General features: G+C 50.8%; 3 protein-coding genes across 8 annotated transcripts in view; 1 reads left to right on the top strand and 2 right to left on the bottom strand.

Moving 5' to 3' along the window:
- CPT1B (carnitine palmitoyltransferase 1B) overlaps nt 1–11,284 on the bottom strand; it is a 37,840-nt gene extending 26,556 nt beyond the window's left edge. The window contains exons 1-2 of one of the 4 annotated variants that reach the window (XM_081209964.1): nt 2,616–2,766; nt 2,277–2,424 (exon numbers count right to left, since the gene is read on the bottom strand). The gene's annotated coding sequence lies outside the window, so the exon portion shown is untranslated. Of the gene's footprint in view, nt 1–2,276; nt 2,425–2,615; nt 2,767–9,572; nt 9,719–11,168 lie in introns of those variants that run through there. The other 3 variants (XM_081209965.1, XM_081209967.1, XM_081209966.1) reach the window with 3 other exon arrangements.
- Nucleotides 11,285–15,451: 4,167 nt separating this feature from the next.
- Nucleotides 15,452–17,321, top strand: LOC308595849 (lys-63-specific deubiquitinase BRCC36-like; the record flags this gene model as incomplete). Its single annotated transcript, XM_081210594.1, has 2 exons — nt 15,452–15,728; nt 16,168–17,321. 2 exons carry the CDS (start codon nt 15,452–15,454, stop codon nt 16,689–16,691), a joined length of 801 nt encoding a protein of 266 aa, XP_081066720.1. The 3' UTR covers nt 16,692–17,321.
- A 154-nt stretch (nt 17,322–17,475) lies between these two features.
- LOC308595644 (kelch repeat and BTB domain-containing protein 13-like) lies at nt 17,476–24,624 on the bottom strand. Of its 3 annotated transcripts, none has more exons than XR_014012093.1 (5): nt 24,303–24,624; nt 21,904–22,635; nt 20,325–20,625; nt 17,870–19,041; nt 17,476–17,811 (listed from the first exon to the last, which is right to left on the bottom strand). XR_014012093.1 is itself a non-coding variant. In XM_081210175.1 (4 exons), exons 1-4 carry the CDS (start codon nt 24,573–24,575, stop codon nt 18,647–18,649), a joined length of 1,701 nt encoding a protein of 566 aa, XP_081066301.1. In that variant the 5' UTR covers nt 24,576–24,624; the 3' UTR covers nt 17,476–18,646. The 3 variants fall into 3 exon arrangements, 1 of the variants encoding a protein (XP_081066301.1); XR_014012094.1 differs by having other exon boundaries at nt 17,476–18,141; nt 18,245–19,041; XM_081210175.1 differs by having other exon boundaries at nt 17,476–19,041.
- Nucleotides 24,625–26,918: the final 2,294 nt, after the last annotated feature.

Below are 26,918 nucleotides of genomic sequence, written 5' to 3'. Positions count from 1 at the left end.
CACCCCCCTCCAAGGGTCTGGGCAACTTTCTGGGATGCATGGCAGTGGTGGGCGGGGCCATGGGCCAAGGTGGGCGCAGCAAAAAATGCAAATTGCACCGGGCTTGCTCCTCAGCACACACACACACACACACACACACACACACACACACTCCCCTGAGAATGGCAAGCAAGGGGGGCCACCAGGGGGCGCATTGGAAGATGGCTGACAATAACATCGCTCCGACCCACACGAGGTAATTAAGAGGCTGCTATGGGAGTATGTAGCCTCCCTTGCCCGCCCAAGGGGATGGGGGGGACTGCCTTGCCAGCTGTGTCCATAATTCACCCCCGGATTCGAAAGAAGGGGGTATGGACACTTGGCACGAAGCCCTCGAGTGAGGTCGGCTCTCCCTGACGCTGTCTCTAATCAGCGCACTGGTTCGCATTAGCTCGAAATATATAATTGGAAATGTATAAGTGGAAAGAAGCTAATGCACATGCATCAAGTGAAGATCGGGAGTAAAGACTGCTGACTAACGGGACCTCTGCGAGCAGAGCGACGGGCTGGACAAATAAATCAAGTGAAGAATCATCATTAAAAGACTGGTATGTTGGAGTGAAATGGAAAGGGGGGGAGGAAAAAACTTTTCTTTTTTTGCCTTATGTGAGTACTACTAACCCTCCCCTCCAGAGAGAAGAATCTTTGCTATTATTAATCACAAGCAGGAGACAAAGAACTGTGTGGGAATGAATTACTGATTAAAGAGAGGACTGGTGGAAACATCGGGGAATGGAAGGAAAGTTTTATGACGCAGTTATAAATGGAATTTCGTGAAGACAGGCTTGCCCATAGGAGGACGAGGGGGGGGGAGGACCAGGGTCATTGGAATGTGAATGTATGGTTATCGGAACGTTATCTTGACCTGGCAGAGCCCTCTGAGATATAGATTGGCAAGCCTGTGAATCAACGGACAGACTGTGGGAATGTTTTCAACGGAGGTGTGGAAATGGCGTCTGTCCTTTATGTGATACGACTCTTGGAGAGTGTAAAACCCACACAGGAGATGTTTGTCTTTCACCTGCTTGTGAAGATTATCAGAGATCACAAAGAAAGGAATATATGATAACAACAAGAAGATGAAGAAATAACAAAAAAACTATCTGGACAGAACTGGATAGAACTGTTTAATCAAAGCAGCAGCAAGAGTGATGTTTGCACCCCTTTCGGAGCTTGAAGTGTGGGTACCCCCAACAAAAATTTTAAAAATCTGGCTGTATAATTTGGAATTAATGTGATTTGGAAATAATGTGATTTGATTGGCCTGTTAATAAAAATTATACTTAAAAAGAAGAGAGAGAGAATGGCAAGCAAGAGGGAGATCAGACTTCCAGGATAAGAGTCCCCTGCCAGGCAAAAATAATCAAGGAGGGGTATGATTTATTTATGGGCTACTTTTAAAATGAGGCTGCTTTTTAAATTGCATTTTAGCCTGTATTTTAAATTGGGTTTTTTGTTTCTGTCCCCCCCTCATTATGTTTCCATTGTAATTTTACTGGTGTTAGCCACCCTGAGCCCAGCTTTGGCCGAGGAGGGCGGGGTATAAATAAACATTATTATTATTATTATTATTATTATTATTATTATTATTATTATTAAGTGGAGGGTCAGTGAGGGGTGTTACCTGAAGACAGGGGGCATGGCCCAGGGTTTATTTCAAAACACTTCACTTCACAACACAAGAAATAAATAAATGATGCAATCAAATTCAGCAGTACTTTTTTCTAGAAAAAAAAATGTTTAAGGGACTCTCATTTTCCTACTCATATTGAAAAAATGCCCCTCAATGAGGCCAAACTTAGATTCACAAAATGTTTAGGGGTATGCTTTTAGAAAAAAGCACTGAAAATCAGAACAGGACAACGTAGCGACGTAACCACTAAAAACCATAGCTCCGTATATCAGTCTCAGATTATCTAATGTACATCCCCCAAAGCCCATTGAAAGAGATACGCTTAACTGCCTGCCATTGCAAAGCCACGGTGCCACTACAAAAAAGGCCCTGCACAGGAGTCCGCCCCCTGGGCTTCCTATGGCAAGGTACACAGGGCAGGCCCCCTGCTTTGCACCTCAGTGTGGGGGCAGATCTGTAGGCCAAGAGGCAGTTCCTGGGGTCTCCTTGCCCCACTGGGCCCTTTAAAAATTGCCCATCTTCCTATTTTATTTTAAGGAAGGGGATAGCACCCATTTAAGAAACAGCAAAGAGTTTGGCGCGGTTGCATCCGCTCGGAAAGTACCACCCAAAGCAGCTCCCAGGAGAGAGGCTGAAGCGAGCCAGGGTCAGAGCGGAAGGTCTAGCTTCCTCCTTCATCGCATCTCCAAGCTGGGGAAAGTTCGTCCTGTTGAATTCCTGCCCGTCATGGAGCTGTCAAAGGCACAGCAGCCCTGCCAGAAGGGGAGAAGAAAACGGCAAAGTTGGAAATCCTCCCCTCTTGGGCTGCACGGCACCAAAGGCAAGCCAAGGGGTTTCTGCAGAAGCAAGGTATTTTGGAGTGCCGGGGGTGCGAGTGCGAGATCCAAGAGGAAGGGGCTTCACACCTCCCCCTGCAAGATGCAGGTCAAAGGTAGCTGCTCACCGGTGGATGTCTTCTCAGGGCAGGGGGAAGCCTCTATCTTCTGAGCCCCCAACTGCCATGGAATCCCCAGACAGAGCACCTTCCTCCCTGCTCCATTTAAAGAAACAGATCTACTGTGGACATCAGCTTCATAGTGAAAAATGTGGCGCCTCTAGCAGCCGAGGAACAGGCAGAAAGTCACCAGGGGGAACTTTGTGATAAGAATTTTAAGGTCTTAGCTATGTAATAAATGTTCATAAATGTACCAAGCAAACACGTACATAAATATAGAAACCCCATGTCTGAAAAGCCCACAGAAAAAAAGTTCTGAACACATTGACCTCAATTATTTCTCTGCAAGGTCAAAGTGGGAAACCTTCCCATTGTCTTTTTCCTTCACAAATCCTGTCTTAAGGGCACATTTAAGATATGAATAGGGTGTGAGGCTGTGACCTGGCTCAGGAACTAAGTATTTATTATTACAAAAGACTGGCCAGGCTCCCCAGGAAATCCAATCAAGTGACCATTAAACAGGTAACCTGGCAGACAGGAGGTAAACAAACCACTCAGATTTCTGTTGTAGACCGCTCTTTCTGTGATGTAGGTATGATGTATGGAGGGATGGTCTTGAGCCCCAGGGCAGGGCATTTAAAATGTCTATATAAGGCCTTGTGTGCCATTGTTCTGGGTTCCTCCTCCCTCCTGCGTGTGGTGAGTGAGGACCCTGTTGCCACAGATCAATAAAGATCAGGCTTACTAGCTGCTTTGCTTCTCAATATTCTCTGGTTGGCCTCTGTTATTTTCTCCTACCAATAGGGAACCTATGTAAGGACTCTATATGGGCTCTTGGGTACCCCATAAGGCGAAAAGGGCAGATTTTTGTTTACAACAACTTCTCCCTTCACAGCACCCCCACGTTGTTGTTTTTAAAATTGATTTCCAATATATAACAAGAGAGAGAGAAAATAATACAGAACCACAATCCTCACTTGCCCCCCCCCTCACTCCAGGACAGATCAATCTAGTTAAGTTTGCCAAAGTCTGATCTGTGATTTCGGTCATCGCCATTCTCCGGCATATACCGTATTTTTTGCTCCATAAGACGCACCTGACCATAACACGCACCTAGTTTTCAGAGGAGGAAAACAAGAGAGAAAAAATTCTGAATGAAACAGTGGATGTATCATTTTTGTGGTTCATGCTGTGGCCACAGACATGTGATTTGACGGTGAGTTTGGAGAATCCATGTGGATCCATGTGTGATGGCCTGGGAATCCGATTCAGAGGATGAACCGGAGGAATCCCAGCCTGCACAGGAGACCCCACCTCCAGGGCCGGCTGAACTGGGGTAGGGCCTTGAATATGAAGTGCCTTCACCTGTGCCGGATCCTCAGGAGCAGACACCAGATGAATCCACTCTGGCTCCGGAGGTGATTGAGGACCCATTGCCTACAGGTGAGTCTCCCCCTGGGCCCAGTAACCCTCCAGCCTCTCCTGAACTGCAGAGGCTCAGGGCAGAGAGGCGAAGGGAACTGGTTTCTCCCAGGAGGAGTGCTCGCCTTAAGGCCAGGAGAGGCGGGTCTCCTGGGGGCCGGGACCGCCCCTGGCCTCAGAGAAGATAAAGGCCAGTCAGCCCGGTCCCAGGTTGCGGAAGCAACGTTGTCGTTGAGTACCTTCTCCTACCCGGACCCAGACCTGACCTTCCAGTGTTCCTCTCCCCGCCCTGCTTCCTGCTTCGGACCTCGCCTTGCTCCTTGTCAACTGTTTCCAGGCTAGTGACTCAGGACTGGACTTTGACTATGACAACGGTAACCTCCCCCCCGGGACTAGCACACCATGCTTTGTAACCACGTTTTTGCACCATTGCGGCCCCGCGAAACAGTGGACGCCTGATTTTTTGGGGTGCAGGCTATAGCCATGGACATGCTATGTTATCTGATGGTGAATTTGGGGTGACCCAATGCAAAAATCCCAAGAATCCATGGGCTTTTACCTCCCCCCTCCCAGGCAGCCTCCTTTATCACGTCCCTTATCTCCCTCCCAATCGCTTGCCGTTCAGCGGCTTTGTTTCAACACCCACTTCCCTCCTCCCCCCCCCCAAAAAAGCACAATCTGTTTTTGCCCCAGGGCAATTCGGCTCCAAGGACCACACATTCGCTCCATAAGATGCGCAGACATTTCCCCTTACTTTTTAGGAAGAAAAAGGTTCATCTTATGGAGCGAAAAATACGGTATTTTATAAAAGGATGCCATATTTCAACAAAATCATCTACACCACTTGTATTCTTCAACGCATGCAATCTCTTTGTTATTTTTTTCTGATGCAACAATAGACCATGCCTTCGGTTTCCAAAGAGAGACACACAGATATTACCTTCCTTTCCAATGCTGTGCCAACGCATCTGCCTGGTTGTGCTGCTGTGGAAAGCAGAGAGCTCCTCTCCGCTAAGGAAAGAAAGGATAAAGGCAAAGGGGGAGGACTTTCTAAACAGTGGCTCTCCTTTGCCTGCCCAGGAAACGGCCAGTTTACATGGCCTGCTGTTGTGTTCACCTAATGGCTATCGATCTGAAATATTGTTACAGGTTTGGGAGGCCAGTCAAGATGTTGTCTTGAGTCCCTCCCCATTCTTGGGAGCCTGTATCTGTGCGGGTAGAAAGACTCTCTCAAGGCAAATCTTTAAAAATGTAGTAGGAACACAGACATCTGGGAAACACTGGCCTGCGAGCGCTCCAGTTGGAGAACAGCCTTTACCAAAGGTGTCATGGGCTTGGAAGACACTCGAACACAGGACGCAAGGGAGAAACGTAATAAGAGGAAGGCACGCTTGGCAAATCCACACCGGGATCAACTCAACCAATGTCCCTACTCTGGAAGGACGTGTGGATCCAGAATTGGCCTCCACAGTCACTTAAGGACTCACTGTTAAAACTGTGTTTATGGAAGACAATCTTACTTGGCTACAAGTGATTGCCGAACAACAACAACAACAACAAGAAGAAGAAGAAGAAGAAGAAGAAGAAGAAGAAGAAGAAGAAGAAGAAGAAGAAGAAGAAGAAGAAAATGTATAAGAGCAAGCTTGCCAAACCAGTCCCTTTGTCGGAAGGTCAGCGGTTCGAATCCCCGCGACGGGGTGAGCTCCCATTGCTCGGTCCCTGCTCCTGCCAACTTAGCAGTTCGAAAGCACAACAAAGTGCAAGTAGATAAATAGGTACCAGTCTGGCGGGAAGCTAAACAGCATTTCCGTGCGCTGCTCTGGTTCGCCAGAAGCAGCTTATCATGCTGGCCACATGACCCGGAAAAACTGTCTGTGGACAAACGCCGGCTCCCTCAGCCAGTAAAGTGAGATGAGCGCCGCAACCCCAGAGTCGTCCACGACTGGACCTTACGGTCCCTTTACCTTTACCTTTAAAGCAGGGACAGGGAACTCCTGTGAGAGCCCACCCCCGGCTGCTGACCATCACCACTGCCTCCTGGGGGAGTGAGTTCTGTACATTAACAGGCCTCCTATACCCTTCAAATACGTACAACTGGGTGGGAGAGGGGGATTTTCGTCCTCCCTCTCTGCCAGCCCTTGTTGGGAGCAGCAATGCAAGAGAAGGAGAAGGGGAGCCCCAAGCCAGGAGCCCCCCTTCCAGCCACCTTCCCTGGCCGGCTCCTGCCACTCAGGACTCGCTGTTTATATCTCCTGCTGGGAACAGAGCTCAGCCTTGGCTCAGGGAGGCTGTTTCCATCACGTGGGGCTGGCCTTGGGCCAAGAAGGGGAGTCTCAGCCTCTGCCCTGGGCGTCAGGCGAACATGAACCACAGACTCCCTCCGGTGCGTCACTCCCAGAAGACTGCTGTCAAATGAGAAAAGGATCAGCTTCAGAAGCCGAGAGAGAGAGAGAGAGAGAGAGAGAGAGAGAGAGAGAGTTCTTCTCCTGAGCGCGTGCAAAGTGCATTTCTTTCAACAGTGAGCATTCATGTCACGGAGGAGGCGTGCTTCTTCACCAAATGCCCGTTGCATTCTGAAAGTGGTGCGTAACCCAGCCTCCCTCCAAACTTTGTTCCAAAAAGGCAGCAAACTGGCCAAACAACATTATCTTTGTTACGGCTCCCTAAATCCAAAGAGCAGCTCTGTGCGATGTGGACACTTCCTTTGTTATTTAAAAATTATTTGATAGCCAGAAGGCATACTCATAGAATCATAGAGATGATTAATAATAATAATAATAATAATAATAATAATAATAATAATAATTAATAATTTGTACCCCGCCCATCTGGCTGGGTTTCCCCAGGCACTCTGGGCGGCTTCCAAAAACATATTAAAATACAATGGTCTGTTAAACATTAAAAGTTTCCCTAAATTTCCATCATGAATGTTTTACTAACTCGCCATCTACTTCTGGTCGCTTGCATACACAATGAAATTTGCCCCCAAAATCTATATACAGAGATGGAAGGGACCAACAAGGATCATCACCCAAACCCACGACCCTGAGATTGAAAGTCTCAGGCTCCACCGACTCTGACCTGTTCTGAGAAAGACAACATTACAAGTCGCTCTGAGATACCTTTGCGGTAAGCGGCAGGTAAACAGAAATATGAATACAGCATTGGACTATGACAAAAGTGCCTCTGACCACAAAAGAAATGCCTTCTGGTTCCCCTGGTCTGTATATTCAGGTACCACCAGTGCAGTTCAGAAGCATGCAGTAGCACCCTGCGCCTTTACAAAGCGATGCAAAAGGCATTTCAGGGGGTTGGACTAGATGACCCTCAGAGGTCCCCTCCCGCTCTAAAATTCTAAGGTTCTTTGGGAATGTGGAGCCTGCCCCTCGGACAACCCTCCCCAACAGCAATCCAATCCACTGATGACTCCACAAAGTATCAGTACTTTACCAATATAGGCAAAACAGGGATTCCTTATCATCTTAGCTTTTTCTTATCATTCTTACTGGGTTTGTTTTGAGTGAGGGGGGGCTTGGAGTGGGGGGGGTGAACTGTTGCCTTGGCTGCTCCTTCCCAGCTGGCAAATCCTGCATTTGTTTAAAAGGGGGATAAGATGCGGGTGGCGCTGTGGGTTAAACCACAGAGCCTAGGGCTTGCCGATCAGAAGGTCGGCGGTTTGAATCCCCGCAACGACGGGGTGAGCTCCCGTTGCTTGGTCCCTGCTCCTGCCAACCTAGCAGTTCGAAAGCACATCAAAGTGCAAGTAGATAAATAGGTACCGCTCCAGCGGGAAGGTAAACGGCGTTTCCGTGCGCTGCTCTGGTTCGACAGAAGCGGCTTAGTCCTGCTGGCCACATGACCTGGAAGCTGTATGCCGGCTCCCTCAGCCAATAAAGCGAGATGTGCACCGCAACCCCAGAGTCTGTCACAACTGGACCTAATGGTCAGGGGTTCCTTTACCTTTACCTTTAAGAGTAGCGAGTGACACCCCCCCCAAGGGCTAGCATCTGGAGTCCCTTTGCTCCTGGGGTGTCTCTGCCCCTGAGCACGGAAGGCCTGGTCAAACGCCCCCCCCCACCTCCAAGTCCCCCCCCCAAGTCCCCCTGAAGCTGCAGGACCACCTGGGCTGCCCAGCCTCCCGATCTCACACAGATGGAAGATTCGGGACAGACAAAAGGACTTCTTCACGCAGCACAAAGTTAACCGATGGAACTCCCTGCCACAGGAGGCCATGCTGGCCACCAAACTAGGCCATAGCTAGTTTTCAGAAAACCAGGCTCAGGGCAGCTAACAGCAAATTTAAAACACTTAATCGATGCAACAGAAAACAGCATAAAATACATTATAAAACGTGGATAACGACAAATTCAGAATTCAAAAATCAATTTAGGGGGGAAATCCATCCAATAAACATTAAGATGATCACCAGGGCTAGCTGGCTAAATTAGTCCTCTTTGGGCCAGCGAGGAGACCAGGGGTTTCCTGGGACAGAGCATTCCACCAGGTTGGAGCCATCACTGAGAAGGCCCTGGCCCTGGTGGAGGATAATCTGACTTCCTTAGGGACCTCTAAACTATGGTTATTCATAGACCTTAAGGTCCTCTGCGGGGCAGACCAGGAGAGGTGGTTCTGTAGATACGAGGCCTGGACAAATTCCTGGAGGAGGAGAGGGCTACTGATGGCTACTAGCCATGGCTGGAGGCAGCAAGGCTTCTCTGGTTTGAAACCAGAGGAGGGGAGACACAGGACTGGATGGCGTCATGGGCCTGATCCTGCAGGCACTTTTAAAGCTCTTAACCAGATGCAAGTGAAGAAGCCCTTCCCTCCCCACCTGTGATGCTCAGCACCTGAGACTCAAAGGCAGCTTCCCTCTCTGGAACCACCGCTGGCCAGGGGGCATCGCTGGGCAACAAATGGGCGGGGGGGGCACCAGCTGCTCCTGTGGACTTCAGTAGGCCCCCAGTATCCAAATCAAGGGGGGGCACGAGCACCTCCTTGCCTATCCTGACACCACACTCAGTGGCTACTTAGTGGCTGAGATTCCTGCATAGCAGGGGGTTGGATTGGATGACCCCTGGGGTTCCCCACAGGAGTCGCTGCAATTCCCCTGAAATTGGCCGGGGTGGGGAGGGGGCTTGTGGGATTTTCTGGGGAGGGGGTCTGTCTTTTCCCCACGCCTTTGCTAGAAGGATCCATGTCCAGGGTCTGCCCCGCGGAGAAGGAAAAGGGCGACATGCGTTGAAATATCCTTGCGTCTGGGTGATCCCTCCGGGGTGTCAGCAAAACCCATCGCCGCAGTCCACCCCTCGCTGCTATGTGTGTTGCGACGGAAAAGCACTCTGCACGCACTCAGAGACGCCGGTGTTTTTCCTCTGGGAGAGCCCAGGCGCAGCGCCCCTCCCCGCGTCCAGAGCGCAGCTTTGCTCCGCGCCGTCGGGGAGGTCAGGATCCGGTCTCCACCCCCCACCCCCGCCCCGATCCTGCAAAAAAAGGGCAAGGCTCCAGAGCCCCCACCCCTGCCAGTCGGACGGTAGGCGCTGGTACCTGCTCGGGAACAGGGAGGGGAGGCGAGGCGGGGCGGGGGTCCCCGTCGGACGACGGCTCCGCTGCAGCCCTTCCCCGGGAGACGGGACGGGACGGCTGGCCGGCTGGCTGGTTCTCTGGCGGGGCTCCCTGCGCGCCCGTAACTTGACACTGGCGCGGCTGCGGCTGCCCTACTTGGAAGGAGGGGGCGGGCGGCGCCCCCACCTCTCCAAGGCTCTGCTGCGCCACAGGGTGACGGGGTGGGCTGGGGGCACCCAGGACGCTGCCTCGCTCCCCCGGCCGGCCCCTCCGATCATCAGCTGGGGAGACCCCCCCCCTTCGCATAAGAGCAGCGCCAGTTCCCTTCCTTGCCGGCTGAAGAAGCGACCTCGCCCCTAGGCACGAAGACCCCCCAGCCTGTATGTTGGGACGCGAGGTTCCCCGCAGGTTATTGGCTCATATCTGTCACCTTTTCCCTTTTCTTGCGAGGAACCCTATTCGGAATAAGGGCATTTTCCTTTAAAAGGGGTAAACGTTGACAGCTGTGTACTGGCTGCGCGTGCTGGGCTGATCGATTTATTCTACTTTTCTGACATTTGTATCCAACTTTCCTCCGAGGAGCTCAATGTGTCGTACGTGGGTCTTCCCGTCTTATCCTCACATCAACACCGCGAGGCAGGCCAGGCTGAGAATGGGCGTGAGCGACTGGCCCAAAGTCACCCCCTGCCGAACTCTGTGACTCTGACCACTAGGCCAGATGTTGATGGGACTCGGGCTCCAAGAGCTTTTGGGGGGGCCACAGGGTAGCCCTCCCATGCCTTCGGGCACAGACGCTTCCTGAGTGCATGTCTCGGGGAGCATGTCCAACAGAACTCACTGAAAAAGCATTTGCTGTGCACATCAATTGCATTTTCACGTGGCTGCAATATATAAATATATAGATTATTGGCACAGGTCGGACAGGGAGGCGGAACAGAGTGGGACTATGACTCCCCTTGATCTGGACACTGGACTTCTGTTGATGCAGCCCAGAAGAGCCTTTGTTGCTGCTGCGTCACACCGTGGACTCATGTTCAGCTTGTGGGCCACCACAACCCTTAGATCCTTTTCACATGTGAGTTCTGTAGTTTGTCTCTGCACTGTGTGAAAAAGTCTTTTATCTGTCCCGAATCTTCATTGAAAACCCACAAGTTCTCCTTTTAGGAGAGAGAAAACTTACCTCTCTCTGCTTTCTCCAGGCCGTGGAGAATTTTATCAACTTCTGCTGTGTTGCCTTCTTACTCACCTTTTCTAAAAAGTCCCAAAGACCATGCAATCTTTCATCCTAGGGGAGTCACTCCACAGACACCCCTCTTGGTCTTTCAGTTACCCTTCTCCACCCCAAGGTATCATTTTTGAGCTGCTGCAATGCTGCTGTAACCGTGCGATGCCTTGCACATTCCCACCTGTGCAAAGTGCAAAGGGAACCCTCTCCAGGGAGTTCCCTGGGCCTCCTCCGATCACCTGCACCAGGAGATGCAGAGATAAACCCTCCAGCATCCCCCAGCAGCACCCAGGTGGCCAGCTTGCTTGTGCCTGCGCCTCCCTCCTTGCAAGCTCCGAAGGGTCTGCTTTTACCTGCGACCTTCACCCTGCGTGGCTGACCTTCCTTCCTCCAGGTGAAGCAGCTCAGCTGGGCCCAGGTAGCTGCTGTTGCAGTAAACAGCAAGCAGCAACCTGCAGCCTGGGACAGCCCCTTGCAGCCGGAAGGGCATTTGGAGGAGACTCCTGGCTCCCTGTGCGCCAGGCTGAGCCATTCCCCCCCCCCCAGGAGTCACCAGGCTGCACGGATAGAGGAAGCAGGAGGGGCCAGTCCTGCTGCTTTTGCTAAGCAAAAAGGGGTGTGTGAACAACAGGCATTGTTCCAGCTCCACCAACTGGACTCGCTCTGCAAGGTCTGTGCAAACTCCACTTGGCCTTCAGAGAAGAGTGTCTTCCCAAGGTCCTGGATAAATGTAAGAGCATAAGCAGAGTGCTGCTCGATCAGGCCAAGGGACCATCTGGGCCAGCATTCTGGTCTCACAGTGGCCAACCTATTATCAGTGGCGTAGCGTGGGTTCTCAGCACCCGGGGCAAGGCAAGTAATTTGCGCCCCCTAACCCGGGGCAAGGCAAGTAATTTGCGCCCCCTAACCCGTGGATTTTAGCACTCGAGTCTCTTCCGCGCCCCCCAGATGTTGCGCCAGGTGCAGCAGGCCCCCCTGCACCCCCCACGCTACGCCACTGCTCCCACCACAAGTCTTCAGGACAGCCATCCGAAGGCTGGCGCGGGAAGAAGGTCTCTCCGCCCCACCGTCAGGCTTCGGAGGAGGTCTGAGGACAGTGGGGTTCCTGCTTCCTCGGGGAGGGCCGGCCAAATGCGCCCCCCAAATGTTGCGCCCGGTGCGGCCGGCACCCCTGGCACCCCCCACGCTACGCCACTGCCTATTATGCCTATTATGGGAAACCCGCAAGCAACATCTTGAGTGCAAGAGCAACTCTCCCCTCCTCTGGTTTCCAGCACAGTGGGACCTTGGTTCTCAAACGCCTTGGTTCTCAGACAACTTGGAACCCAAACGCTGCTAAACCCGGAAGGAAGTGTTCCGGTTTGCAAACTTTTTTTGGAAGCCAAACGTGCTCCATTTTAAGCGCCACACTTCCATCTTGAGTGTTACGCTGAGGTTTCTGTTTTTGCTGTTTATTTTTGCGTTATTGGTTTTGCGGCTCTTTTTGTGTGTGTTTGTGTGACACTGTGGAACCCAGGTCAGGCACTGATTGGTTGTGTGACTGCAGCACATGGCTTATTGCTTTCATCTTATGGATCCGTGGTCTCGTTAGACAGTAAGAATCATGTTAAATTGCTGTTTTAGGGGGTTGTTTTCCAAAGTGTGGAATGGATTGATCCATTTTGCAGTACTTTCTATGGGGAAGCACACCTTGGTTTTGGAACACTTTGGTTTTGGAACAGACTTTAAGCGTGAGAACCAAGGTAGCACTGTAACTGGGAATTGGAAACATTTCTGTTTTCCGCTGTAGAGGCAGAGCAGAGCCATTGTGGCTAGTAAGCCATTGGCAGCCCTCTCTTCCTCCTCACATGAATTTCTCCAACCATTTTAAAGCCATCTTGGTTGTTGGCCACCACTGCTTCCTGTGGCAGGGAGTTCCGCAGTTCCAGTCCAGGCCCAGTTTCCTTGGACTGAAGGGCAAGGGAGACTGTCTTGTCTTTAGAGAAGATGGATTTATTTACACACGCATATAGCCCGTTGCTGGAAACCACAGAAGGCATGGATGTAGCCAGGATTTATTGCAGGGGGCAGGGGCACAGAACAAGTTATCTGTGATGCAATTGGTCCGTTAGTTAAGCATTTTTATTTATTTGCTTGTTTTTTGGGGGGTGCGGGGAGCAGCTGCTGGGACGTAGAGATCAGGAAGCCTCCCCGCCCCCGCCAGCTTCCAGCCCAGCCAATTTTTTCTCCTTCCTAGGTGATGTGGGCAGAGGCCCACCCCCTGTCTCCATGGCAACAGTGCAGGTGAAGGTGTTTAGCTTGGCTCAGCTGGAGCCAGTTAGCCTCACGAGGAAACTGCTTTGGCCCCTTCAACAGGATCTCCTAAAAACTTCACGGATATAGAATCGTGGGCCTGGAAGGGACCCCCAGATATAATCTGGACCTTCCCCACCTCCCCCCACCTGGCCCAGTAATACTAAAGATAAAGGACCCTTGGACGGTTAAGTCCAGTCAAAGGCGACTCTGGGGTTGCAGCACTCATCTCACTTTCAGGCCGACAGACAGCTTTCTGGGTCATGTGGCCAGCAGGACTAAATAATAATAATAATAATAATAATAATAATAATAATAATAATAATAATACTTTATTATTTATACCCCGCCCATCTGGCTGGGTTTCCCCAGCCACTCTGGGCGGCTTCCAACAAAACACTAAAATACAATAACCTATTAAACATTAAAAGCTTCCCTAAACAGGGCTGCCTTTAGATGTCTTCTAAAAGTTTGGTAGTTCTTTTTCTCTTTGACATCTGGTGGGAGGGTGTTCCACAGGGCAGGTGCCACTACCGAGAAGACCCTCTGACTGGTTCCCTGTAACTTGGCTTCTCGCAGTGAGGGAACCGCCAGAAGGCCCTCGGCGCTGGACCTCAGTGTCTGGGCAGAACGATGGAGGTGGAAACGTACTGGGAGCTGCTTCTGGAGCAACGGGACACCCTGACAGAAACCAGAGCACATAGAAACACCGTTTACCTTCCCGCCACAGCGGTACTGATTTATCTACTTGCACTGGTGTGCTTACGAACTGCTAGGCTGGCAGGAGCTGGGACAGAGCAACGGGAGCTCACCCCGTTATGGGGATTCGAACCTGTAACACTACGGAACTAGTGTCCGAGAGCAGGTCCTCCCTTTGCTTTGAGGGTGGGAGAGGAAGTATCGCAGAAATTATACAGGTGATGAAATCAAAAGTTGAAATGTGTGTGAGGAGGACGGAGCAAGCGAAGGTTGGGAAGGGAAGGACGCGTTTGCAAAAGAACCGCGAGGGGAGAATGGGAACAGGGTGTGTGTGCGGCAACTATTGCTATAAATCTTGAGAACAAGCAGGAAGAGAAGTGGGTATGTCTCGTGATTAATAAGCTAGTAGAAGAGAGAATTGCTATATATGGAGCTGACTGCCCCTTTGCTTCCCTTTGCTTGAAAGTGTATAGAATTCATAGACACGTAAGGTTGGAAGGGACCTCAAGGGGTCATCTAGTCCAACCCTCTGCAATGCAGGAATCCCTTTGCCCAACATGGGGCTTGAACCCCAGGGCCCTGAGATGAAGAGTCTTACGCTCTGCCGACTGAGCGCCCCCCCCCCGCCTTTGGTGTGCCACTCTTCAACTACCATATTTTTCCATGTATTAGACAAGGTTTCCCCCCTCAAAATGAACATAAAAAAATGGGGGGGGGGAGCATCTTATACATGGTCAGTGCATTTTTGTGACACAGAATGGGTAGCTTCTGCATAGGTGTGATTGTCATCGGTGTTATTTGTGGGTGTGATAAGGGCTGTTGTGTGTTTGCTGTTGCTGCGGCTTCTTCTTGCGTTGAGGGAACAGCTGATAGGTGGGTTTAGTGGCGCACGTGCGGCAGCGCAACTCAGATGTGCCAATTTTCAGCAGTCCTTCCCCCTAAAAAAATCTGGGCGGCAATCATCCGCAAAAAACAACAACAAAACTGCAGAACTCTGGGCAATGTCCCCCCATTTTCTTCTAATCTCCCCCCTAAAAATAGGGGTCACCTTATACATGGGTGTGTGTGTGTTATACACGGAAAAATATGGAACTTGCTGGTGGGGATTGTGTCACACCAGCAACACTGAAATTAATATCTTGTTTGTTTCGTTCTCTGTGCATCAGCAATGTCTAGGCAACACGATGACCATGTACATACACAATAGACAATCTTTATAGAATTCCTTCAAACCATAACAAGTCCAAAATGAAATCTTTAGTCTCAAAGTCTCTGGAAATCTTTAAATGAAGCGAGGTACCAGACTGTGTAGGATGACAGACAAGCTGTGAAGCTTTGTGTGTTCAGCACATATGATGTCCAACACAGAACAGTAATTCCCGATATTGACTACTGTTTTGTAGAATTCTTCATCAGCGTGGTGGGAGGATATAGAATTGCTTCATGAACCCATCTTATTTCGAATGAATGTATGTAAATGAAAATATCAAATGCTGTGGAACAGTGCTCATGTAATAATGTAGGCACATCTTGTTTGTCTCGTTCTCTGTGCAGGCAGGCCTTGGCGGAAGGGCCACTGACTGGCACGTTCGTCGTCTCTCTTCCCCTGAACAGGTGCGGCAGGCAGAAAGCGAAGCAGGTGGTGATGGTGTTGCAGGCCGTGCACTTGGAGGCAGACGCCTTCCTGGTCTGCATGGTCCACGCTCTGAGCACTCAGCAAAAAGAGGTCATGGGCCTCTGCCTCAGCGAGGTCGGAGCTGGCCGAATTGCTCACATTCACTCTGTGATCATTCTGCTCCGCTCAGATACGAGGAAAGATCAGGTGGAGATTTCCCTGGAACAGCTCTCGGCTGCTTCGACGGAAGCGGAGAGGTTGGCTAAGTTAACGGGACAGCCCACGAGGGTTGTGAGCTGGTATCCCAGTAGTCATGTATGGAAGTGAAAGCTGGACTGTAAAGAAGGCTGATCGCGGAAGAATGGATGCTTTGAATTATGGTGCTGGAGGAGACTCTTGAGAGTCCCATGGACTGCAAGAAGATCATACCTCTCCATTCTGAAGGAAATCAGCTCTGAGTGCTCACTAGAAGGACAGATCCTGAAGCTGAGGCTCCAAGAGTTTGGCCACCTCATGAGAAGAGAAGACTCCCTGGAAAAGACCCTGATGATGGAGGGAAAGATGGAGGGCACAAGGAGAAGGGGACGACAGAGGATGAGATGGTGGGACAGTGTTCTCGAAGCTACCAGCATGAGTTTGACAAAACTGCGGGAGGCAGTGGAAGACAGGAGTGTCTGGCGTGCTCTGGTCCAGGGGGTCACGAAGAGGCGGACACGACTAAACGACTAAACAACAACAACAACAACATCATTCCCACCCCCACGTCACCGTTTGGCCATCACACATCAACCTCTGCACGCAAGTGATGTATCAGATGTTGGACAGAGACTTTGCGGGGCTGATCTCCTGTTTTGGCGAGGACAAAAGCACAAGGATGGACCAGATCATCTTCACCTGCTTCCAGTCCCTTCAAGCCCCAAAGAGCTCCTGCAAATATGAAAGGGTTGAAATTCCTGTTCACCTGATTCCTCACACCGGCATGGGGAAAGCGTGTCTTGAGTCCATGATGACGTTCCCCAGGATCTTGCGTCAAGAGGAGCAAGATGCCTGCAGGAAAATCCATAGCCTTTCTCATCTGGAGCCTATCACCAAGATCCACAATGGATCGGTGTTCACTAAGAAGCTGTGCAGCCAGATGTTGATCATCGGTGGTCCTCTGATGGAGTGGCTGGAGGGTCTCTTGAAGGAAGAGAGGCTGCAGCAGGAGAAACAGAAACTTCTGGAGGAACTCACTGCCCTGGAGAGAGAGGAACAGAACCTCACGGCCTGAGAAATGAAGCAACAGCCCAAGAATTGTAAGCTTGGCTTCATCCTGCGTTGCTGCTTCTCCATCCCTTCCCATCTTGTTGAGTGTGTTCTGTGTTTGTGCAGCACAGAAGCTTTAAGCTCACCGCACGAAACATTTGTTTAGCAGAGTTGTTGTTTACTGCACACACACAAACATGCGCTGCATATACATATTCTTTATATCCCGTTACAAGTAGGACTCTCTCTTTTCCCAGAGAGGGTTTTTTTGCTTCAAAGTTCTTGCAGTCCCACAGTCTGCAGCAAGTCCTGAGCTCTTTCAAAACCCTGCAACTCAAAGCATTCCGTTTTCTACTCCGGTTCCAGTCTGTCTCCTCCTGCTCAGATCTCCCACGCTTTCCCGACACTGAACACGGTTAAGCAGGCAAATAATAGTTTATACCAGTAACAATTCAAAATTATACGTTTCAGAATCCATCCTTTTGTCACTGGTTACAGATATCAGAATTAAATGGAGAAACAGTGAGGAATGAAGAGGGATAACCTACGTGCACCAGACTGTATTGTATAATGTTGGTACCTTCCTACCATATGCTTCATTGTTTGTGAAATTAATAGTCACACCAAACCACAAATAAAATGAAATAATCCCGTATGACTGGCAAATGGTCTCTGGATTTTATGGGCTGCCCAGGCTGTGAACCCAAAGGGTATTGGGTACTGAACCCCAACATTTCTCCAATAGAAGCAGGCCACTCCAGGCACAGGCGTTGGACTAGATGGGATTTAGGTGCCCTCCTTGTGCCCTGCAATTTTGTGATGATTTGTTGTAAGCTTAACCCTGCAGCTCCTTCGCAGCAAAAACGAGAAGTTCTGAAGAGCAGTTGTGGGTTAGGTGGAGAATCTGGGTCAGAGAGAAGCTCCAGGTAGCTGTTTGGACCTGGGGCAGCGGGGAGACGCACTCCGTGGCGTGCGTGCAGAATCGGGAGTGGAGGAAGGAGCCAGACCACCCTTTTCATTTGCAGCAGCAGCTGTTTTGCAAGCCGTGGTGCTATAAATAGAGGCCGGTATTTGGGTGAGAGGGCAAGGGAGGGTGGGGGAGGGTGCCCAGCAAGAAGGCTTGACCCAGGAATGGCCCATCTCGGCTGATAACATCAGACAGGTCGAGGTGCCGTGAGCTGCCAACTGACTTTGACAAGTCACCAATAATCTGGTCCAAACCCCAGAGCTGCTGGACAGACGGGAAAAGAAATTAAAAGATTTTAAGTGATATCAAACAAGCTCAAGAGCAGGGCTGAAAATGCTTCCTCGAGTTTACAAAAAAAAGTATGAAAACCTCAATGTCTACTTTTAAACATAGCTCTGTTTAAGAGAATCCAGTAATAATAGTAATACAAAATTAAGGTTTGAAGTCTTTAACATCAGCTGTCAAGAGCGCTTCAGCCCTGTTTTTGAGTTTGTTTGAAACTTCAGACCTCAATTTCTTATTACTGCTGCTTGGTTCTCTTAAATAGGGTTATGTGTACAACTTTTTTGAGTTTCTTCCCTGTTTTTTGAGTTTGTTTGAAACTTTTAAACCTCAATTTCTTATCACTGCTGCTTGATTCTCTTAAATAGGGCTATGTTTAAAACTTGTCTTTGAGGTTTTCATACCTTCTTTGTAAACTCAAGGAAGCATTTTCAGCCCTACTCTTGAGCTTGTTTGATATCACTTCAAATCTTACAATTTCTTTTTTTCCTTCTGAGGAAACTGATTATTTCAGTGAAATGAGTTTTGTAGCCGGCATCTCATAAAGTCTTTGTTTAATTCTAGTTTTGTTGTTGTTGTTGTTGTTGTTATTCTATAGTCGATTACTTCTCGTTTCAGGGATTTTCACGGTAATTTATTTTGTGCAATTTCTTGGTTCCGTGACTGTCTTTTTTTCACCGGACAGACGGGAAAAGACAGACAGACAAAAGGGAGGAGGGGAGACGGGAGACTCAAAGTCCCTGGAGTGCCCCTGACTCTGTTTCTTCCTCCCGACAGCCATCTGGGGGGAAGTGGAGCAGAAAGATGGCCTCGTAGGACAGGGGAAAGGGTGGCGGAGGCAGCGGGTGGCAGTCTGGGACTCCAAGTTCCACTTCCAAGAGGGCCTCCAAGTCAGGAGAGGCCATATATAGGGTGCCGTCCAAAGCCAGACCCTGTCCGGCCAGGCTGCACTTGGGCAGGGTCCGGGCAGGGCCCCACTGCCGGGTCCTGGGGCAGAAGGAGGTGACCACGTTGTCTTGGGCATTGCCCCCCACCACAAAGAGGGTCTCCGCGCCGCCCAGGAAGTAGAGCCCAGGCAGGTCGGCGTCTGCCCGCGTCAGAGTCGGAAGCAGCTCCTGCCACGTGTCTGCAAGGAGAAGAGAAGGCGGGGATGTAACCACCCTCAGGCCGGACCCACAGCCCAGATCCCCTGCCCTCGCACCCACTGCCAGCCCTTCTTCATACCCCCGTCCTTCCCTGCCCGCTTAACCCACAATCAGCCACCTCCGTCTTCCCCAGTATGTGCCCACCCGACCATGCTGATCAGTGGAACCGCCACAAAACATCTGTTCTGCTTTCGTGAGAACTCCTGGCATGGCTGCACCTACACTTTGGAACTCCCTGCCTCTTGATGTACTCTTCGCTGTACTCTTTTCGGCACCCGCCGAAAAGGTTCCCGCTTAGAGGAGCCTCTCCAGATGTTTCGAAACTTACAAGTTTTAACCTGTTTTTAAGGTTAAGGTAAAGGGACCCCTGACCATTAGGTCCAGTGGTGGCCAACTCTGGGGTTGCAGCGCTCATCTCGCTTTGCTGGCCGAGGGAGCCGGCGTACAGCTTCTGGGTCATGTGGCCAGCATGACTAAGCCGCTTCTGGCGAACCAGAGCAGCGCATGGAAATGCCGTTTACCTTCCCACCGGAGTGGTACCTATTTATCTACTTGCACTTTGACGTGCTTTCAAACTGCTAGGTTGGCAGGAGCAGGGACTGAGCAACGGGAGCTCACCCCGTCGTGAGGGTTCGAACCGCCGACCTTCAGATCGGCAAGTCCTAGGCTCTGTGGTTTATCCCACAGCACCACCCGTGTCCCATAACCTGTTTTTAGTCTACAGTTATTTCAACTTTCTGAAAGTTTCAAATCATTGTTCATTTTTCTGGCTCGTAATATTACTATCCAGGGCTTTGGGGGGCCAGAACTCACCAGAACTCAGTTCCGGCACCTCTCACCCTTGCCCTTATAAGAGAACAAGGTTCAAGGCTGAGTTCTGGCACCTCTTTTCCAAGAAAAAAGCACTGTGGTTATCTTTTTTTGTAAACCGCTATGAGGATTTTCTTTTTTAAAAAAATCAAGCAGTGTGTAAACCTTCTGCAACGAATAAAAATAAGTACTGACACCCCTATCTCTTTTCTCACACATAACACCACCTTGCCTTCCTCTCTGCGCAATGCTGTGACGCATGCGTGCCAGCCTGGCAGCGCAACTGTGGGTGTCCGGGACGGTGGGTGCCCTGCAGCGTGCATGGCCCTGGCACTGAATTTTGTGGGTGCCTGGCCAATTGATGGGGAGTTTTGTGGGTGATCTGGCACCCAGGGCCCCAGGGAGTCAGCACCTATGGCGCGGCGCATCGGCTGCTTCATTGCCGCCTCCTCACCAGCGGCCACATCGTAGCACAGCAGAAGTTTCTCCCCGGTGCGTTGTATGCTGCCCAGGGCATAGATGCAGCCACCATGGGCCGTGCAGAGGGGCAGGTCGTGGGACAGGGAGACGGCGAAGGAGAAGTCGCCCATGGGCAGGGAGGAGACGAAGGCCCAGCAGTCGGCCCAAGGGTCGTAGCGCTCCACGGCCGTGTACAGGCGGGTGCTGCTGTCCGGGGGCAGGAGCGAGTCCAGGAACCAGCCCCCCACAGCATAGATGTGGTGCCCCACCACAGCGCTGCTGAAGTGCCGCCGGCGCTGCAAGAGGAGCAGGAAAGCAGAGAGCGTCAGGAAGGGAGAGGCACTGCCGAAAGAGAATAAGATGAAAATGATGTACCGGTGGTATCTAACCCTGGTTAAATTAGCAGAAATGTATAGAACAAGATCTATAAGTGTTGGAGATGTAAAGACCAGGACCAGGTGCGCAGCCTGGGGGTCATTTTGGACTCACAGCTGTCCATGGAGATGCAGGTCAGTTCTGTGTCCAGGGCAGCTGTCTACCAGCTCCATCTGGTACGCAGGATGAGACCCTACCTGCCCACAGACTGTCTTGCCGAGACCACATAACACCGGTCTTGAAAGACCTTCATTGGCTCCCAGTACGTTTCCGAGCACAATTCAAAGTGTTGGTGTTGACCTTGAAAGCCCTAAACGGCCCCAAATTAATGGACTACCCTGAAATGGCCAAACTAACCAGGAAGCTAAGAAATCAAGATGAGAGTAAATTTATATATATATAACATTTGAAAGATCACTGTAAGCAATTAAACATCACTAGCAGGGTTGACTGAAGACTTGTAACAGGCAACTTCCTCCCTTTTTATGATAATATTAATTTTAATGCTATTTGTAATGAATCAACTAGAATTGGAAAGCGTACAAAGTCAGTGATATAAAGGTTAATTTTGAAAGCCGTGAGACGGGAGGGGCGGAAGTCAATAGGCTCTAATGAGCAAAAGAGAACATGCGAATACAGTGGTACCTCTGGATGTGAACAGGATCCGTTCCAGAGCCCCGTTCGCATCCTGAAGCGAATGCAACCCACGTCTGAGCGTGCATGGGTCGCGATTCGCCGCTTCCACGCATGTGTGTGACGTCATTTTGACCGTCTGCGCATGCGCGAGCGGTGAAACCAGGAAGTAACACGCTCCGTTACTTCCGGGTCACCACGGAGCACAACCCGAAAATACTCATCCTGAAGTTACCGTACTTCAACCTGAAGTATGACTGTAATAATGATGTGGTTATACCGTATATTATAAAATGGGAAATCAATTTTTATACACATACACACCGTATTTTTCCATGTATAAGACTAGGTTTTTCCCCTAAAACATAATGTCCAGAATTTGGGGGCGTCATACATGGGGGCCATCTCCCCCCAATTTCTTAAATCAGAGTCCCCCAAAACAGGGGGTGCCTTATACATGGGGGCGTCTTATAGACGGAAAAATACAGTGTGTGTGTGTGTGTGTGTGTATGTATGTGTGTGTGTGGTACCTGAGACACAGCCCTGGCCTTAGAGCAGGACCTGACCTTATTGGGGGCGGCGGTGGATCTCCACGTTCCCGTCAAGGGGTTGTAGCGGAAGGCTGCCATACGGAAGGTGAAACTGCGGGGCCCCCGCTTCTCCCGGTAGCCCCCCATGACGAAGAGGTAGTTGAGGAGCTGTGCTGTGCTGAAGCTCCACTTCTCGGCCTGGAAGGGCAGTCGGGTGGCACAGCGCCAGTCCCCCTCCTCGGGGGGCAGAGGGCGGTGGTAGAGGCCCTGCAGATGTTCTAGGGGGACCCCGGGCGCCAGGCTGACGTTCTCCTTGCGCAGGGCGCACAGCATGGGGCGGCCCTCGAAGCGGAGCTGCGCCAGCTCCTCCCGCAGTTGGGGGTCCAGCCGTCCAGCGACGGAGGCGGGCAGCTCCAACAGGTGCGCACTCAGGTAGCCGGACACCAGTGCTCTCAGCTCGGGGCATCCCACAGCCTCCGCGAAACCCAGGTATGACAGGCAGTTCTGGGGGCTCAGCAGCGGGCTCAGCGCCACCCAGCACCGGTCCAGAAACCCCGGGAGCATCAGGTAGCTGGCAGTTTGCACCGCTGGCAAAAGGTCTTCCTCTTCTAGGCTGAAACGCCCATTGAAGACCCACTCCAGGATGGCGCGGAAGGTCCCCGAGGGCACGTGGCTCAGATCCAGCTGCCTCTCCGATGCCTCCTGCATGCAGGATCTCGAGAGGGCCTCGAAATAGGCGCTCTCCGCCACCAGGCGGGCCAGATCCACCTGCCAGGCAGAGAGAGAAAGAGAGAACATAAGAAAATTATGCGAGTACCGTGGACGCTCGGGTTGCGAACGTGTTTCCCGCACAGATCACGTTTGTAACCCACAGCTTTCGCAACCTGCGACGTCGCGTTTGCGCACACACGGGTCACGATTTAGAGCTTCTTCGCATGTGCAAAGCGGGATTTAGTGCTTCTGCACATGTGCAAGCACCGAAACCCGGAAGTAACCTGTTCCGGTACTTCTGGGTCCATGATTCTGTTCAGAGACCGAAGCTGCCTCCCCTTGCTGCTATTTCCTCTTGCTTGCATTTAAGAAATACATAAATAAATAAATAATATTTATAAAGATACTTGCATACCGCTGTGTATTCAATTATACATTGAAGCCATTTACAGCAATAAAACATAGAACACTACAGTTAAGCCATACATAGGTGAAAATCAGGCATCAGTTAGTCACAAGGACGTGTTCTTAATCGCCTGCATAGAGGAAAAAGTTTCCAGTAGGAGTTTGAAAGTTGGCCCAGAAGGGGCCTGCTGAGTTTCCAGTGGCAGGGAGTTCCACAGGGCTGGACCAATGGCACTCAAGATTTGGTTTCCCATCTGTGCAAGACCAAATTTGTCACCCCCTTCTTCTTCCATCCTAAATTGTTGTGGTGCCCGCTGCAGCACTCTCCTGGTTCGGTGCCCCCTGCGGTGGACCTGGTTGCTCTCCCCTAAACCTGTCTCTGTTCCCGTGGTTGCCAAATTATCCTCTGCAAATCGGGGGATGCTCTGTGATGCTCCTGCAGGTGATCTTAGCGATTGAACTGGGCTGTAAGGGTTCAGACAGTCTCTGAGATATTCTGGACCTGAATTGTCCAGGGCTTGGCAAATTGATACAAGCACCTTGACCTTGGCTGGGTAGCAGGTGGACAACCAGTGCAGCGTTTGGTGTAGCATGTTCTTCATCAGATGCTCGCATCAGGCATCCCACACCTGCTGGAACTTCTGGACCAACCCCAAGGGCAGCCCCACATTGAGCGCACTGCAGTAGTCCAGACTTGAGGTTACCCATGCATGGACTATAGTGGTCAGGAAACGGTCATAGTTGGCGCTGTCGGTATTTCATTCCACCCTTTGCTGAAGACATGGGATTGTTACATGTCACATGTCTGTTTGCATTCCAGCACAGATTGCTGGCGTGAGCGGAACTTCCGTTCTGTATTGCTTTTGTTTTCCGTCTCTCTCCGAGAAGATGGCAAGGAGAGATGCCATGTTTTCTTTGTCCTGATTTATGTATAATAAATGTGTAGTTTAGTATGTGTCTGCTGCCTCAAGCCTCTTCTGTTGCGCAGTTTACACTGCTGAGTAAGGTGTCCTCAAGTCTGCAAGCTTGAGTCACTGAGCAGAGGTCGAGGGATCTCCGCAGCGGCAAGGCTGAAGGGAGACGCTCCAGCTGGGGCTGAGCCAGCTGGCCCCGATTCTAACAGGCGCGACAGGTGAATTTGCATCTGACTCCCGGGGAAAGCCTCTATGCAGCCTGGATAGCTCACCATGGTTAGATAACCATGGTGCCGATAACACCAAGGTTGCAGGTTCTATCCCCGTTGGGGACAGCTGCCTATTCCTGTATTCTACGATTCCTGCCACCCCTTAGCACAAGAGAGCCCCCCCGCCAGACCCTACCTGGAAGCTGTAGGGCTGTGTGTGGACTGTGAGCAGCTCAGCCTCACCATCTCCTCCCCGGTAGACCCTCAGCTCGGGGCAGCTCTCCCAGGGCTCGGGCAGGGGCCCCTGAGCACCCTGCCTTTTCCAGGACCAGGCGATGAGGCCCCACAAAGCCCAGAGGGCACCGGCCAGGAAGTCGAACGCCCGCTTGGCGAGGCGGGCCCAACCCAGCCAGGCGGAAGCAGCAAGCAGCCCCTGCAAAGGGGTCGAGCGCAGACCTCCATGGGGCATGGCCAGGGGATCATTTGCAGGTCAGAGCGCCCCATCAGCCGTCCTAGAGCACACAGGCTGCGGCACAGAGTTTGGCTCGGGCGCTGGAGCTATTTTTAGTCTGTGTTTACAGCAGAGCAGTCATGTTGGTGCCCAGAGCCGTCGCCAGGAGCGGAAGGGGCCACAGACGTCAGAAAGCTGCTGGGGAAGACTTTCGGCGGGGGAGAGGAGAGATCGTGCAGAACACTAACGTTGTGTTTTGTTAGCCCCAAAATGGAAAACGAGCGAGGTCTCAACCAAAGAAGCATGGCAACTTAAACTGCAAGTGCAGCTTGCGGGTCTAACTTATAGAATAAGAGAACAAGAACATTCTTGTAACAAACTGAATTGGTCTCTAAGGTGATACTGGACAGTTTTTATTTATTTATTTCAAGAAGAACATTCGTTTAAAGAAGATCGGGAAATGTTTATTGAATATATGGGGGGAAATGGCGTACACTTTAAAACGTGGGCAGCATTAAGCTAAATTCAACAGTGTAAATAAGTTTTGATGGAAGTAATATACAGTGGACCCTTGGGTTGCGAACGTGATCAGTGTGGGATGCACGCTCGCAACCTGCAGCATTCGCAACCCATATCTGCACACCTGTGCGTCCACAGGAAGGTGTCCATCGCTGGGGAAAGGCACTCCTCCAGACTTGCCCAGGTGGCAGACTATGCAAACCAAGGGTCTATTGTTCTTTTGTAGTAGGCTTTTAGAATGTACTTCCCAATACAGTGGTACCTCAGGTTAAGTACTTAATTCATTCCGGAGGTCTGTTCTTAACCTGAAACTGTTCTTAACCTGAAGCACCACTTTAGCTAATGGGGCCTCCTGCTGTTGCCATGCCACCGGAGCACAATTTCTGTTCTCATCCTGAAGCAAAGTTCTTAACCTGAGATACTGTTTCTGGGTTAGCGGAGTCTGTAACCTGAAGCGTCTGTAACCTGAAGAGTATGTAACCGAGGTACCACTGTACATATCCTGTATCCGCCTGTTGCCCCAGCACATTCCTCCTATGTTAATCATGTATAAAGGTAAAGGTAAAGGGACCCCTGACCATTAGGTCCAGTCGTGGCCAACTCTGGGGTTGCGGCACTCATCTTGCTTTACTGGCCGAGGGAGACGGCGTACAGCTTCTGGGTCATGTGGCCAGCAGGACTAAGCCGCTTCTGGCGAACCAGAGCAGTGCATGGAAATGGGGTTTACCTTTCTGCCAGAGTGGGACCTATTTATTTACTTGCACTTTGAAGTGCTTTGGAACTGCTAGGTTGGCAGGAGCAGGGACCGAGCAACAGGAGCTCACCCCATCGCAGGGATTTGAACCGCCGACCTTCTGATCAGCAAGCCCAAGAGGCTCAGTGGTTTAACCCACAGTGCCACCCGCGTCCCTTAATCATGTATAACCCTCCCCTTTTCTGATGTAGCAATGAGGTCGTGATGATGCTTAATGAACTGTATGCTAGGATAAGATAGAAACTTTTAAAATTCTTTTGTCACCCCATCCTTGGGGTTCAAAATTCCTCTTTGAACCTGTTGCACAATAAACTTTGGTCTACAGCTATTTGCTCCGGTTGGTGGCTGGACTCCTTCCTTTATTCCGCAGGGACCCGCGAGCTCTGCCCGAGGAGCTGGGTGACTGAGCAGCCTCGCACCTAGATTTTTCCATAACAATGATCAAGGGTCTGGAAGCCAGGCCTTATGAGGAGCGCTTGAAGGAGCTGGGTATGCCTCGCCTGGAGAAGAGGAGACTGAGAGGAGAGAGGATAGCAACCTTCAAATATCTGAAGGGCTGGCACATGGAAGATGGAGCAGGCTTGTTTTCTCCTGCTCCAGTGGGGAAGACCCAAACCGATGGCTGCGAGTTACGAAAAAGGAGATTACGACTAAACACCAGGAAGGACTTTCTGGCAGCGGAACGGACTCCCATGAGAGATGATGCACTCTCTTTCCTTGGAGGTTCCTAAGCAGACGTTGGATGGCCATCTGTCATGTTGGATCTACTTGAGATCCCTGCATTGCAGGGGGCTAGACTGGATGACCTTTGAGGTCTCTCCCAACTCTACAATTCTATGATATTGGTTGCTGGGGGTGGCAAGTGGGGGGAAGTTTCTTTTTAAAAGGGGGGGAGAGAATTGGTTTACTGTCAGCATAAACAGTACCATGCAGTTGCCAAATTTTTCAGAGGGAAAAACAAATACATGACCAATTGAAAAAGCAAGTTATTGAAACAGTGGAGAGAACGAGGTGAAACTTCTATCTTTGCTACGAATTTAAAACAATGCCCTGTATTCTACAGACAACATTCTACAGAAGTGTGATGA

The sequence above is a fragment of the Podarcis bocagei genome (genome assembly GCF_964188305.1).
Source record: "Podarcis bocagei genome assembly, chromosome: 10".
Taxonomy (NCBI): Eukaryota; Metazoa; Chordata; class Lepidosauria; order Squamata; family Lacertidae; genus Podarcis; species Podarcis bocagei.
Note: the sequence above shows the minus strand (reverse complement) of the source record. Positions and strands in the feature narration are given on the sequence as shown.